Consider the following 15836-nt stretch of genomic DNA (forward strand, 5'->3'; position numbering starts at 1 on the left):
TAACCCTCATCACACAGAGACTAAAAACAGTTACATCTGCATTTCTAATGCAGGCTTACTTCCTGATCTCATGAATCTCAGGCAGTCATCTCATTTACCTATTTACCCAGCAGACTCACTGAGTTTTCACTAGATGTGAGGCACTGAACTAGAAGGCTGGTGTGCAAAATCCCATCTACAGTCCCCATCATCCGAGAAGTGACAGTCCAGAGAGCAGAAAGAGAAATAAACAATATGATTTGAGGACTTGCTCCACATGAATGGTTGTCCACTCAAGGAATAAGATAAAGGTTTTTATTTAAGCAGCAAAACTAAAACGTGGAATCTACCAATTTTCCAGTAAGCATCAAATAGATTTATTTGTTGTAAAAATTGCTTTTGAAAATTGAAAAATATAGGTAAATTTAGTAAAAATTCACTTGTTAAGTAGGATACACTGGAAAGAAAATTGCTCTCTCACCTCAGTTCACCAGGTGTCCTGGCTCCTCTTTCTCCTCCAGCATTATGATGTTTAAGTTTCTTCTGGAGCCTTTTAGAAACATATCTATCTATCTCTACACACGCATATACTCACACATACAATCGTAGAAACTTTTTTGGTTTTTTTTTTACCATATGAGCATGCTATGTTCAGTTTCTTCACATTGCTTTTTACATTTAAACAGATTTAGAGGGTTCTTTTGTTTATATTCACCTACATAGATCTATTTCATCTATTCATTTAAGCATTCACTGCCTTTTCAGTGTGAAGCCAAATGAGATAGGTTACATTTATAGTAGATCGTTTTAAAATAATTATCAGTGTATTCTCTTATTTTTTATACAGGTTTTAATTTTACAGTTGGACTGAATTTATTATAGATACCCATAACTGCCCCTTGAGAAATGAGGAATGACAAATACAGTGTTATAAGTTGCTATGGACAGAATTGTTCTCCACCCCGCCCATAATTCATACATTGAAGCCCTAATCCCAATGTGACTGTATTTGGAGATAGGGCTTTTATAAGATAATTAAAGTTAAATCAGGTCATAAGGATGGGGTCTGAATCCAATAGGATTAGTATTGTTACAAGAAGAGACACTAGGTAGCTCTCTCTTTCTTTCTCTGTACCGTATGAGGGCACATGGAGAGGAAGGCTATCTGCAAGCCAGGAAGAGAGCCAGAAACTGACACTGTCAGACTGTGATCTGAGACTTCTAGCTTTGAAAACTGTCAGAAAATAAAGTCCTATTGTTTAAGCCGCCCAATTAATGATATTTTGTTATAGCAGCCCAAGCTGACTAATACATCAGCAATTATGGAAAACGAGGGGCAGAAGCTGACTGTCATATGGTATTTGAAAAACGAAAAACAATACACCATGCTATGTTGCATTTATGTGTGCCTCCTTTGCACCATGGTATGTTGCAAAGGACTGAGGATAAGGAAGGCCATGCCCTACTGCAGGTGGGATATACCAGAGGGCCCAAGTTTGGCTCTATTCTGTAGCAAGGAGGCCAGAGTAACTGTACGGAGCTAGCAGGGCACTGCTTCCATAACCCAAAGCATAATGAGCAGCTGGGTATGGAAGGTTACAGACTCAGGGCCTGTGAGAGCCTTTATTGTTCCAGGACACAGTAGTATGTGGCTAGAAATGGCATATAGCACGGAGATAAGTGGGTCAGTGTCTTACATTAGGAACCCAGGGGAAACTTATGGTCCAGAGTCTCCAGGAAGAATGAGAGGAAGTTGCTAAAGTCTCTACAGTGAAGATGTCTCTACAGGCACTGTGAGAATGCCTGATGTATTGCAATTAGGCAGATTCTAGAGGGTTTTTTTAGAGGGGGCCCCATTAAAGATGGGCTGATTTGTAAGTAACAGCATAAATAGCCCTAAACAACATTTATAAATATATTGCCTTCAAGTCCCAAAAAGGCCTAGAAGAGGTTACACTTGTTTTAACTTGTAGGAGTTAAGAGAGTCAATAACTGTTTCTCGGCAGTGTTAGGGATAGAGGTGCCCTTGGTTTACCAAATAATTTTTAGGAATTTAACCAAATAAAAGAGCCTTGCACTGTGTGTGGTGTAATGACCCATTCCCATTGTGAAAACTCCTTTGTTACTATTTCTATGTCTCGAATGAGTGTCTGAAATGAATCTCTGTGGAGGAGGATGTCATCCATGTAAATCATACCTGTGCTCCTGAAGAAAGCTGGATGCAGTTAAGATCTTGTCTGCAAAGAATGTGCCAATGCAAGACTATTGATTGCCAAATAGAAGCATATGGAATCCCTTTGGAGAAAAAGGCAAGTTATGGCTGGGAAACTGCTGAAATAAATCCTCAACAGAACATACTAGCCAAATCTATATAAATCCAAAAATTTACCAGTTGCTTATTGGATGGAGTCGTTAATGTCAATATCATTGGGTGGGATTGAAGCATTAGGATTGTCATAAATCACTGGGAGATACCATTCATTATTTTCAAGCATAAGAACAGGCCAAATTGCAGTTAAACAGAGAAGCAGTTGGGATAATCACCCCTACTCTAAATAAGGTTTCATAATGGATTTCAATTCTTGAATGTCCTGTTTTAATTAACATTTAGTCATGTTATCTATTTTAACAGGAGACAAGAGTATCCGTGGGGTCCCATTTTGTGAAACCAATTTGTAAGTGCCAAAGACTTCATTTAATTTTAATATATTACTATAAAGTCAGAGCATCCATGCTTTCTCTTGGGTATTTCACAGCAATGTGTTCTATGAGCATGGGGAATTTAGGCAAAGCAACTCTTCTGATGGTTAAGATAAGCCCAACTCTTTGACCTCTATTTTATGTTCAGTAACATCATCAACATTGTAGAGGCTATTGTGTTTAAATTTAGTGGGATCCCACTAAATCAGCCTCTAGGTTCTAGAGGTGGAAAAGCCACTCAGTGCTGTTTTATCTTTTTTGTTGTATACATTATTTTAGTAAATTTTGCATTGTCAATTGGGTCAAATTATTGACTTCTGTTCCAATTTTTGTTTCCTTCCAGGTCTTTCTCTCTTACTCTTCCCTCCACCCCCTCCTCCTTCCTTCCTTCCTTGGGTTTTGGTGTTGTTATTGTTTTGTTTTGTTTCTTTTCTTTGTGGATACTTGACATACAAGGGTACTTCAAACATTTCACTAAAAGATACATATTATCTTTTAATTCTACTTTTCTATGAACATTTTGAAGTATCCTCATACATCACAAGGTGTTCCTCTTTACCCTGCTCATATTTATAAGTTTCTTAGTCCAGAGAATCTCATGTCAGTATCATCAGAGTTAAGGGTCTCCCCCATTGCCCCTGTTTGTTTAGAGTTTAAGGAGCCAGCTGGAGTCTAGCTGGTTGAAATTAACCCCTTCACTGGGTCAAGGAGTGCCTTGTGTGTTTTTCCCTAAAACCCTGAGGCTCAGGATCTTTGTTATGACACAGGCTTAGCAGCAGTAGAAGCTGCAGACATTTCATAGGTTCCTAGTGAGCCATCTGCGTTTAGAAGTATGGCCAATAATTCTTCAAATAATGATGACTCTTCAAATAGTGACTGTTCTTGCTCTACAAGTGACAACCCAGTGGACCCATATATGGCACAAGGTATATTCTTTCCCCTGAGTGCTCTACAGAACAGGGACCAATAGCTGGTTGAAGCGCACAGCCAATCAGTCACAGTTTAGAGTCTTCCCCTTCAACCTGTGTGTAAGTCACAGCTTATGCTGGAATCTAGACACAGATTCATTCTAAGACATAGATATAGGTCTGGACTGAGACACATGATCCAGAGCCACATTAAGAAGGACCTGAATCTATACTGTTATCCCTAAATACCAATAATTATCAAACTTCTAACATAAGTCAGATAAGCCTCTAGCAGAGTCACAGCAGAAACATAGCACAAAGCAGCAGAGCTGAAAGTGCAGGCTTGCCATGGGGCAGCAGAGCCAGTCAGCAAACCAAAGCAAGAGGAGAAACCCCTGATGCAGTTGTCAACTTCTCATAACCATGCCCACGATGCCCATTGTTGGGGTCAATGTACAGAAACAGGGTGGACCCACACCCATAATTTGGTTCAGTGTTGATGACTCTGATGATACCACACAGACACCCAGGGATAAAATGGTTTATTATTCACACAGTGAGGTTTATGGGAAAGCAGGGTGGCTACTGAGTAGGTCCAAAACTGATTTAGAGCAGAAACAAGAGACTAGGTTGGGGTTGCTATGCTGGTTATGGTGTGGGCCAGGTGTGAGGGTTCCTTCACTACCAGAGGCTTGCAACTAAGCTAAAGAGGGGAGCACTTTTTTTTTTTTAAAGATGACCGGTAAGGGGATCTTAACCCTTAACTTGGTGTTGTCAGCACCACGCTCAGCCAGTGAGCGAACCGGCCATCCGTATATGGGATCCGAACCCGAGGCCTTGGTGTTCTGAGCACCGCACTCTCCCGAGTGAGCCACGGGCCGGCCCGAGAGGGGAGCACTTAATGTGGGGCAGAACAGGAACACTGAAGGGAGAGTCCTCCAAAACTTCAGCAGTCAGAAACCAAAAATAGAATCAGATTCTTTATTACCAGTACCCCCCAAGAACACAGAAGGAAGTATAACCACATACAAAATGGTTCTCCAAGTAGATCATCTTTCGTCTATGCTGATATTTATTCATTGTAAGAGATTTTGAAGGTCTAATAGAGAAATAAACATCAGTGAAATTATACAAATGTGATCTGTTATTCAAATTATAAAATGAAACTTCTTCTAACTCAAAGTTTAGAAAAATGCCAATCTGCATGACTTGTCTGGTATCCCATGTAGCATGTGTACTTGTGATCTGAATTTGCCGGCAGCCATTGATTGGCAATGGTGATATAAGGACATTTCTAGGAAAGACTCTTGACACACACCTAAGGATCATTCAACTGTGCCCTTTAGTTCTACCTGCCAAAATATCTCCCAGCATCAAATCCCTCACAAGTCTGGACAGCTAGGTAAATGATGTCTTGACACACACCTCTTGACACACACCTGAGGATTATGAAGACAGTTTGGTTGCATCATTCGAAATATCACACTTTTTCTATCTTCTGAAATAATAAGATTGGGGTGGGCAGATTCAGGATCTAGTGTCAAATCTACCTGCAATGTGTTGAGCATTTTTTGCATACAAAATAATGTGGAGGGAGACTGCAACTTTCTTTAATTTGTAAGAAAAAATGGGCGGGTTTTTTTTATGTGCTCATACCTGTTGTTAGTATTTTTAATATCTCATGGTTAATCCAGGTCTGCTTGTGAATACTTTTCTGTAATTTCATTTAGCAGATTTTCTAGTGTAGAAATATAGTCTGAAATTTGGCTTTTGTTTTCAGTTAGGTTTTCTTCAACATCCTTCTCTTCAGCAAGTAGCCTGGCACGAATTCCAATTTGCTCCTTTTGTAAGAAACATGTAAGTTCTTCAAATTCAGAGTGTAATTCCATCGTCCAATTTTCTGTCTTCCACCTCACTTTAAAAGATTTTGAATCTTTAATTTCACACAACATTTTGGCAGCTTCCACTTGCTGCCTTGGGGAGTTAATGCAGCTTTTGAGCTTCTCCCTTGGACTCGCTGCAGCTTGCTCAATGGGCATCAGGAGGTGATCCCGGTGGTTGGAGGAGGCCCTGCACTGAGGACACAAGAGCTCCAGGTCCTTCTCACAGAACAGGTCCAGCACCTGACTGTGCTGCTCACACAGGGCTTTCTCTTCCTGCCGCCTCCTCTTGCTCCTCGTGGTGGGAAGCTGCTTAACAATGTCACTCATGTGGCACAGCTGGGGGTTCCTCTTGAGGCTGTTGTCAGGGCAATAGTGGAGGCAGAAAGGACAGGGGAAGATGTGCTGCAGGTCTTCCCAGCACTGGGGGATGCAGGACCCACAGAAGTTGTGCCCGCAGTCAGTGGTCACAGGGTCCCTCAGGTAATCCAGGCAGATGGCGCAGCTGGCCTCTGCTTGGAGCTCCAGAGGCCATTGTGCCATGAAAGTTTCTGTCTGAAGAGACTCCTTTCAGCGAGTCTACTTCTCCAGGAACTAGGAAAAGTGAGAAGCTGTGTCTCCTCAGTGTTCTCTCTCCTGAAGGCAGCCTGAAGCCTTCCCAAGGTCCCAGGAATCTATTGCCCCCCAAGCCCGTGTCTGCTTCGTTCCTTCAGCTCTAAATATATGGTCCGACAGCACCTACTGATCCCCTGGCACTGGATCCACCTTTACTCAAATGCATGCTTGGGTGTTTTGTCCTCTTTGTCAGGAAAGAGTCACAACTTCAAGAAGCAATAGAAATTAGCAGCCGAGCGGGGAATTCCAGACTGTTGGACACTTGATAGGCCAATTGACCAGGTTTCTTAAACATAAAGTAACAAGGAAAAAAATTACAATATATATTGACAACATATATTAAAGCATTGAAAAGCATATACATCTATGCATGAATGTTTATTTAACTTTTTTTCTGATTTAAACACACACCTGTAAAAAAATTATTGTATATCAATTGGGATAGTGGAAATCTCATGATAAAAGACCATTAATTATTATGTCTGGCTATGATATGATCTTGTTATTTAGAAGTGTCTCTATACTTTAGACATTCATCATGCAGTATTTACACATTAACATTATATGTGGTGGAGGTTTTGCTTCAAAAAATGTAGATATAGAGAGACTGGGGACATTTTGTTGATGGGGACATGGAGTTTATTGTACTAATTTCTCTATTTTCTATGCCTAAAATGTTCTCTAATAAAAGCCATTTTCTTAAAAGGCTCACCATAATTGTCAGCACGCTGCTGTTTTATTCCAGCCAAGCCAGCTTCTCTCTCACTCTCTTCTGTGTGCCTCATCTTGTTTTCCTTCCATTGCAAAGCTCCAGATCCCTCACGTCTCCTTCTCTTTTCCTCATCACAGTTGCCCCAACTCAGCCCACATTCTGCTTTCACTTCAGCCTAGTGTCCCTGCTTATCTCCCCTCATCTAATCCCACAATATCTCCTAAATTGAGATAAGTTAGGTTTGTGTCAAGACCAAGGCAGGGCATTAAGTTCCATCTGCTTATGCTATATGGCAGAACTCCTGGCCTGATCTCAGACTCCCTGTGTCATGGGGCTGGTTAGCCTTATTCCCCACTCTTTCAGGGACACAGGGAACAAGAACAACTGCCCTCACTTTCCCTTTTAATTTGGTGTGAGCATAAACACAAATGTAGATAAACCTCCTGGAACGTGTCAGTTCTGAACATAGAAGATTAGCATGGCAGAGACTTCAAGAATTTTTTCAAATGTTTGCATTTCTCTTGTTTTGGTTAAATTTTTAATTTGCTGGTTATTCTTTTTTGCTTTGTTTTTTCTGGCAGCTGGCTGGCATGGGGATTTGAACCCTTGACCTTAGTGTTACCAGCACTACACTCTAATCAACTGAGCTAGTCAGCTAGCCCTGCTGACTATCGTTATTACTCTTAACATGGTACATAAAATTTGGTTAAAGTTGGACAAAATCACTGTAAAGACCCCTGGAAAATTTAAAATCCATTGATTGTCATCTGATAGTTTGGATATGTTGTCCCCCCCGCAAAGCTCATGTCAAAATCTGATCCACAAATATGGCAATATTGGGAGCAGTTTGGGTCATGGAGGGCGGATTTCTCATTAACAGATTAATAATCTCTCTGAAGTGGGGGATAGTGAGTGAGTTCTCGCTCTATTAGTTCCCATAAGATATGGTTGTTTAAAAGACGCTGGCACCTCCCCCCCCTTGCTTCCTCTTGCCATGTGATCTTGCACCCACTGGCTGCCTGGTGCCTTCCACCATGAGAAGCAGCCTGAGGTCCATACCAGATGCAGCTGTCCTAGAATTATGAGCCAAATAAACCTCTGTTCTTTATAAATTACCCAGTCTCGGTTATTCTGTTATAGCAACACAAAACTGGACTAATACATCATTAAAACAAATCCACATAAATGATTGCAAGCTAAAAAGGGAACTACACATACTTGTACACATGAAAAGATTAGCATATACTTAATCTCCAATAAAATAATGAAATAATTACACATACACATATGTACAACCTAAACCACCGAATTTATTATTAAGAAAGAAATGGTACAGAAATAAGCAGTATCCTGGTACATGGCAGGAGCTCACTCAGGAGCAGCCTGTACCTGCCCACACCTCCCTCATGTCTAGTCCATGGGAGCAGCAGACACACACCGAGATCTTGGAGTCACTCTCCATATCCACAGCTGGGTGTTCCACCTCTCACCAGGTAATGCACATCTTCCTTCGAGTGCACCTACATATCCACTCACGGCCAGGTCTCTTCAAAATGAATCTAAGGAGCATTTCCTCAGAGTGGCCTCCCATACCACCCTGGTTAGTGCAGTTTCCCTGTTCTTGTCCTTATGGACTGTGGTGAGGCACCCTCACAGGATCTCCGCACATCCTTCCTGAACCTGTGATGCCATCCTCCCCCCCATCACAGTCCTATCCAAGATTCCCTCCCCTTCCCTGAGTCCCCACTCACACACTGGTGTGGTTCAAGGTCGGCTCACCTATGCCAATGCTGTATTGGGGTCCTTGCTCTGCCAGGAGTGGGGAGCTGCTCTTATAACCCATGGTCTGGGTGGTGGTACCCTCAGCACCCGTACTAACAGCTCCTCCTGTCCTTGCACATCCGTCCTGCCATCTTTGATCCAGATCAGAACAGGGAACACAGCACAACCTCTCTTTTCACCTTGGGTTCTTAAGGCCCTTAAAGCCTTATAAGCCTGTGCAGTGTTTCCTTTCCTTTGTTCCACTGGACAGACTCCAGATGCAATCAGCTTTAGGGAAATGACAGGCTTCCACTGACATTTCCTGTCTTCCTCTCTGATTGCATCTTCCTCCCTGATTGCATCTTCCTCCCTGATTGCATCTTCCTCTCTGATTGCATTTTCCTCTTTGATTGCATCTTCTGCACCGGAGGTGGGGCGGGCAGAGGGTGAGGTGAGGCTACGTGGAAGATTAGATTTACTGGCCTTTGTTCTTTTCTTCTATTGTTTCTTCACTGAAACTCCTTTAATTTAATCAGTGATCTGGCTTCTGGGTTAATGGAATATTTGAAAAGTCCTCGTCTTGTTTTATCAGGGAGGCAGATGCAGGATTTGCTGACTAGTCTTCTCAGGCAGTTTTAATCCTTTCTGCCCCTTAAAGGAAGTGTTTTCAGGGTCAGTCCTTGTCTCTGGTTTCTGGATTTCCAAACTTATTCCAGTAATTCTCAACCTCCACAGGCTCACAAGGAGCAGACAAGCTCCTGATAGAACATCTCTCCTTTTTCCCTGATCATTCTGGAGCTGGGGACTTTCTAGAGTTGTTTGAGAAGGCTGGACGCTAGGCCTGGGCCATGCCCAGACAGTTGTAGGAGCCAGACAGGTGATACGTATCCACCATTATAGTATCACACAGAATAGTTTCTCTGCCCTAAATTTACCCTATGCTCTGCCAAGTCATCCCTTCCTTCTCTATCCCCTAACAACCACTGATCCTTTCAATGCCTTCATAGTTTTCCCTTTTACAGTATGTCATATAGTTGGAAACATACAATATGTTGTCTTTTCATACCGTATTCCCATAAAAAAGTCCTTGAAAATATAGTCTGCAGCAACCAGTGCCTTGCTCTCAACACATGCAAAAATGGGAGAGACCGTCAAAGAATTGTCTCTTACAGTGATGTCTTCTCTTCTGCCTGGAATTTGTAATGTACTAATAAAACAGGTAAATGTACATGTGTAAAAATACATATGTGTACACAAAACTTATTAGACCTGTGAAATTACAATTTCACACGCTCTAATTTGACAATTCCAGGAACACCTTAAAGTTAATTCCACACTTCTGTCAGCTACCACCAAATCTCTTGCTATTGAAACAAAATTATTTTTTAAAAGAAGAGGAAACAAAATAGGAATAGTTCCTACGTTGAAGTCATATAGGTAAAATAATTTTTAAAAAATTCTTGGTGGTGAATTGACCAGCTGTATAGTTGTACAATATTCTACCTACTGTCCATAAATTACAGGAAGAAAATGAAGCAATGTCACAGTTCATCCTTCACAGCCTGTTACTGCACAGATGGTAAGAGGTTTTGAATCACGTCCCACACGGAAATAAGGCTTCAGAACTTCAGAAAATGTGTCGGTGAAAGAATGGATGTGAGACCTGTCGTTCAAATTGTAGAAGGAAATCTCGCCCAGCTCATAGTCCAGATAAACACCAATCCCTCTGGGCTTTTCCATCAGCAGCAGAGTGACTGGAACCGCACCTTGAGCCACATAGTCACCATTCCGCAGCTGAACCGTCCAGCGTCTGTTCTGTCCCGATGGGGGCCGCTTTCCCTTCCTGGAAAGGGAGTCTTTACAGACCCCCACGGTCCATTTAGGCTTGTCATCCACTTGGACCTCCCAGTAATGCCGGCCAGAATCGAATCCCTCAGAACCCAGGACGACTGGAGACACTGTAAATCTCCTCGGATTCCGATGAACTCTTTGCTTTTTCTTCACGAATGTCACACATTTCTTATCCTCGGAGACAAGCAGATTAGGGTGTGCTGTCTCGGGATCTAGAGTCACCTCTTCTCTAAACCTCTGTATAATCTTTCGAAGAGCCACGTTCTGTGGAGGCAGACAGCACGCTTCCCTCTTTAACTGGAAAGAATAGAGTGCGGGAGGTTTCAGGCCTTCACACCTGCCCAGGATGCTCCTGATGTCCCTCAGCAGCTCCACTTCCGACATCACACTCTTCTCGGCCACCTCCATTAGCAGACCTTTGACAGTGGCAATGTGGTCTGAAAATGCTGTTCTGTTTGCACTGAGTTTCTGTTGAATGTCCTTCTCTTCCTCAGCTAACCTTGAGAAAACTGCCCATTGATTATGTTCTAGAAACTGAGTCAGGTGCTCAAATTCACAGGACAATTTCTGTGCCTGGTTTTCCACCTTCTCTCTCAGTTCTAATAGTTCTCTGTCTTGGGCGGCCAGTAGCTTCTGAACGTCCGCCACTTGCTCCTTCAGGGGCTCGATGTAGCTGCGGAGCCTTTTCCTGTGATGAGAGGCCGCCTCCTCTACGGGTCTCATGTGGTGGCCCTGGTGGTCAGGGGGCTGAGTGCACAGGGGACACAATACCTCTAGGTCCTCCTCACAGAAAAGGGTCAGGACCTGGTTGTGCTTCTCACACAAGGACATCTCTTCCTTCCTCTTCCTCTTGCTCCGGGTGATGTGGAGTAGCCTGGCAATGTCAATCATCCTTCCCAGCTGGGTGTTGCTCCTGAAGGTCCCCTCTTGGCATTGGTGACGACAGACAGGGCAAGGGAAACTGTCCTGTAGATTCTCCCAGGACTGTTTGATGCAGGAGTGACAGAAGTTGTGCCCACATTCGATGGTGACAGGATCTCTCTGGTAATCCAGACAGATGGGGCACTTGGCCTCTGCCTCAAGTCCTGACAGCACTGTCGACAGGGCTGCCATCACTGCCATCAAGTGTGAATAAAAATCTGGACTGAGGTGGGCTTTCTTCAGGAGGTTGGCTCTGCAGTTACTCTCCAATGAGAAGCAGATGCTCCCTGGGATCTCTTCCTGTCCTAAATGCCCCCGTGTCACTTAAGGGCAGCCCTTGATGTCCTGAGTTACTGGCCTCAGTTGCAGAAGTAGTTGTCCAGAGGCGCTTTATTGCCACCTGAAGCTGGTCACAAAATAGTCACGAGTAGCTGCCAAGGGCAGAGAACAAGAATCCAAGCTCAGCAGTTCTCTTGGTCAGAAAGCAGACACCACTGTAGACTGCCTGGAAATGAGGAAAAAATTCCTTTATTTTAAAAAGGCCACCATTCGTCTTTTGGTCCTGCTCGCTACCACGTTTGAGGCACCCACCGATTCTTCTCTCCACCCCAGGAATCTACCTATATACAAGTCAACAGCACTGGACTGCATGGGACCTCAGAAAGCCCATAGGCTTTGGAACTAGATCCCCTGTGCCTGGGTTGGATCCCAGCCTTAGTACCTACTGTACCTTATGACCTGGGTATATGTATTTTTAACTAGCATTTAGCTGTGTGTTTAAATAACAGGATCTGGTGTTAGAATTCCCTTGCGTGATGTGATCTCCCACCTGGCACAGAGCAGGCGCTCAGGGAGCCATGGGTCTTACTATGCTCCAGCCTCCCAAACCCACATCATCCCATCTCCCTGCTTACCTGGAGCAGGAGACTCTGCGAGGGTCTTAGAAGGGGCCTGTGAAAGGGGTCTCCGTAGCCAATCTTGCAGAAGACTGTAGTCGGTGCTGTGGTATATATGTACCTCTAGGAGGGTGGAGCTGTTAGGTCCCCGCCTACCAAAGACTGGCGGCTCCTCCTTGCAGGAGGGCGGGCAGGGCAGTGGGTGGGAATGTTGGAGGTCTTGTGGGTGGGGAGAGAATCTCCTGTGATTGCATCAGGCCGGGAGGGCCGGGCAGTGTGTTAATATACATGATCTAATTTACACCTCTGTGATCCTACCTTAATCTTCTCAAAACACTTTATCCCATCTTTGCTGATGAGGAAACTGAAAATCTGAAAGGTTAAGTAGTTCTCTTCCTATGCTGGCCCAGGAATGTGTGACTCTGCAACCCACAGTTTAACCCTCTTTCCAGTGTGAGGCTTCCAGCACTGTTGTGCAGAACAAGGAGGGTCGACTTTGCCCTTCAGTGGCAGAGGTCTGGGTTGAGTCCATCACTTGCTTTCTGCTCCCTCCTAACCGAGCTGTGACTTATTCCAGTGACTGCAGACACCCCCCATCAGCAGGGGGTAGTTTATGGAGACCAGCTGTGGTGGGGCCTAAAGCACAGGAGGAGAATGTGTGAAAAGTCCTGTGATGGTTAATTCTAGGTGTCAACTTGATTAAATTAAGAAGCGCCAAGAAATGTGGTAAAGCTCTCTTTTTAGGTGGATTATGAGGGTGTTTCCAGCAGAGATTAGCATCAGAGCCTTAGTGGACTTGGTGGGAAAGATACACCCTCAAAATGTGCAGAAAACCTCCAATCTGCTGGGGGCCCAGAGAGAACAAAAGATGGGGGAAAAGGGCAAATCCTTCTATCTGCTGGAACTGGGATACACTCTTCTCTCCCATCCATGGACATCAGAGCTTGAGACTCCAGCTTTTGGCTTCCAGGTCTTACGCCAAGGACACCATCGCCTTCCCTGGTTCTGAGGCCTTTGACTTGGGCTCAGCCACACTACTGGCATCCAGTTTATAGAGAGCCTATCGTGGGACTTCTCTTCACAATTGCATGAGCTAATTCTCCTAACAAATTCCCTCTTGTGTATTTATAACATATCCTATTGGTTCTGGCTCTCTGGAGAAGCCAAGGAGACAGTTGTGCAGCTGTCAATGGTTCATGGTCCCTGAATCACTGTCTCCAGGAAGTGAAAGATCCGGACATAAGCAACCCATGGGAGGAAAAGAGCCTCAGTACACCCCAGGGCGTAGCAGGAATAACAACAACAGGAAAAATACCCAGAGCAGTGCACAGTTGTGTATGGTGCTTCCGTAAGTGTCTTTGGCACGTGTGAGTGCGTAACTCATCCACAGCAATCACAGCAACCTCAGTGACAGGAACACTTTGATTGATAATACTGTGTGCCAGGCCCCATGCACAGCGCTCTTAAGTTTATAACTTATTTCATAAAGATAGCAATAATTGTACTAATACCAACCACAAAGAAGTAACACTTAAAAAAATCACACTTGCTATGTGCACATACTGTTCAAAATATTTCAAAATATATTGATGCATTTGGGCCAAGTGCTGTATGGGAGTCATATTTCCGCTGCTTAAAACTCAATAAAAATGTTCCAAAATTAAAGCCTGAGTCCTACCCACGGCCCACGGGGCCCTGCACGACCAGCCCTGTGCTCTCCCTGCCCTCCCTCCTCCTTCTATCCCCTTCCACACTCTGTTCCAGCCACACAGGCCTCTTCGCTGTTCCTCCCACACACCAGGCTCAGTCCTGCCCCAGAGCCATTGCACGGGCTGTGCCTTCTGCCTGGAACACACTTCCCCCTCATGGTGCATGGCCTTTTCCTTCAATCCCCCATCACTTTCTCTGTCCACTTTTTGTAAATTTGTTCAGCCACCATTACCTTCTTTCTCAGCCTTCCTTTTTCCTCCATAGCGTGTATACCCATTTTAAATTCTATTTCATTTTAATATGGTATGTATTTACTTGATATTGATAAACCACATAACTCTTTTTATGTGCCAGGCTCTGTGCTAAGTAGCTCATTTAATCCACCCAGTAAACCCCAGATGTGGATACATGTAAATAAATGAGACTTTTAGGCTATGGAAAATGTGACAAAGGAAATAGAGCTACATCAGTGGGGAAATGGCTTTAGGGTGCAACTTCAGGGAGGGCTGCTCAGAGGGAATGACCTTTGGGTTAGGATGTGACTGGAGCAGCGTGTGCAAAGGCCCTGGGGCAGGACACAGCCTGACTAGTTGGAGGACAAGAGTGGAGGCCAGTGGCTACAGCAGAGTGTGGTTGGGGGACAGAAATCCATGATGTGCTGGAGGGGATGGCTGCAGGGGCTCTACCCCATGCACTGAATGGAGCAACTTACATGAAATATTCAAGTCACTGTCGGCCGAGCCCGTGGCGCACTCGGGAGAGTGCGGCGCTGGGAGCACGGCGACGCTCCGGCCGCGGGTTCGGATCCTATATGGGCATGGCCGGTGCACTCACTGGCAAGTCACTGTCAGAACCCGAACTTGGGTGAGGCATGGAAGGTGTTCACTAAAAATTCAAGGGGGAGGGACCGAAAAACTTAGACATCAGGATAAATAATATTTCACTGTATGGATAGACAACAGTTTATTTGTGGCCCATCCATGCAATGGAATATCACTTCGCCATGAAAAGGAACGAGGCTCTGACACACTCAACCATGTGGATGAACCTTGAACACATCACACTCAGTGACAAACGCCAGACACAAAAGGCCACATAGTGTGTGACTCCATTTATATGAAATATGCAGAACAGGTCAATCCACAGGGACAGAAAGTGGACTCACAGTTGACAGGGGCAGGGGGAGACAGGGGAAACAGGGAGTGTTTTGGGAGGGTGATGGGAATGCTCTGGAATTAGATAGTGCTTAGTCAGACAACTTTGTGGGTATACTAAAAGACACTAAATTGTAAAAGAACTTAAAAAAATTTAGTGCGAAGTCTTCAAAAATCAAAAGAAATGAGAAAATATTTATAATGAACAAAATATCAAAATTTTAAATAAAGATGGGATCAATATTACTGAGTTAGGGTTAGGGCTGCACTGTGACTGATGTCATTTTCATTTTAAATTATTCTTTATAATCTTTACTTTTATTTTAAATTTATTTATTAACTTTTTTGGCGCTGGCAGGTAAAGGGATCCGTACCCTGGGACCTTGGTTCATTTCATTTCTATGTCATTTTGTATTTTTCATCCCTTCTTTCCAGGTGGAGAAACTGAGGCAGAAGTGTAGCAGCAGGGGTGGAATCAAGGAGAGTCTGACTCCATTTGCCCCAGAGTTTCTCCTGACCTAAGTCATGATGGGGACACGTTCATCTGTTGTGGGTCTGCTCAGCACCAGGGGAAATGCCAGGCAGGATTCCACCATCCATCTGTGAGCCAGCTTTATGAGCCTCACAGGGGACTAGTCAGAAATGCAGAATCTCAGCCTCCTCAAGATCGGAGGCATCAGAATCTGCATAGGGTTCCAGTGTGCATTACAGTTTCAGAAGCACCTCTCTGAAGTGTGATTGGACTCTGA

General features: G+C 44.0%; 1 protein-coding gene across 1 annotated transcript; it reads right to left on the reverse strand.

Moving 5' to 3' along the window:
• Positions 1–10103: 10103 nt before the first annotated feature.
• Positions 10104–11528, reverse strand: LOC134385826 (tripartite motif-containing protein 75-like). The gene has a single exon (XM_063107504.1). It carries the CDS (start codon positions 11526–11528, stop codon positions 10104–10106), a length of 1425 nt encoding a protein of 474 aa, XP_062963574.1.
• Between the last annotated feature and the right edge of the window lie 4308 nt (positions 11529–15836).

This window comes from Cynocephalus volans, chromosome 9 (assembly GCF_027409185.1).
Source record: "Cynocephalus volans isolate mCynVol1 chromosome 9, mCynVol1.pri, whole genome shotgun sequence".
Lineage (NCBI taxonomy): Eukaryota > Metazoa > Chordata > Mammalia > Dermoptera > Cynocephalidae > Cynocephalus > Cynocephalus volans.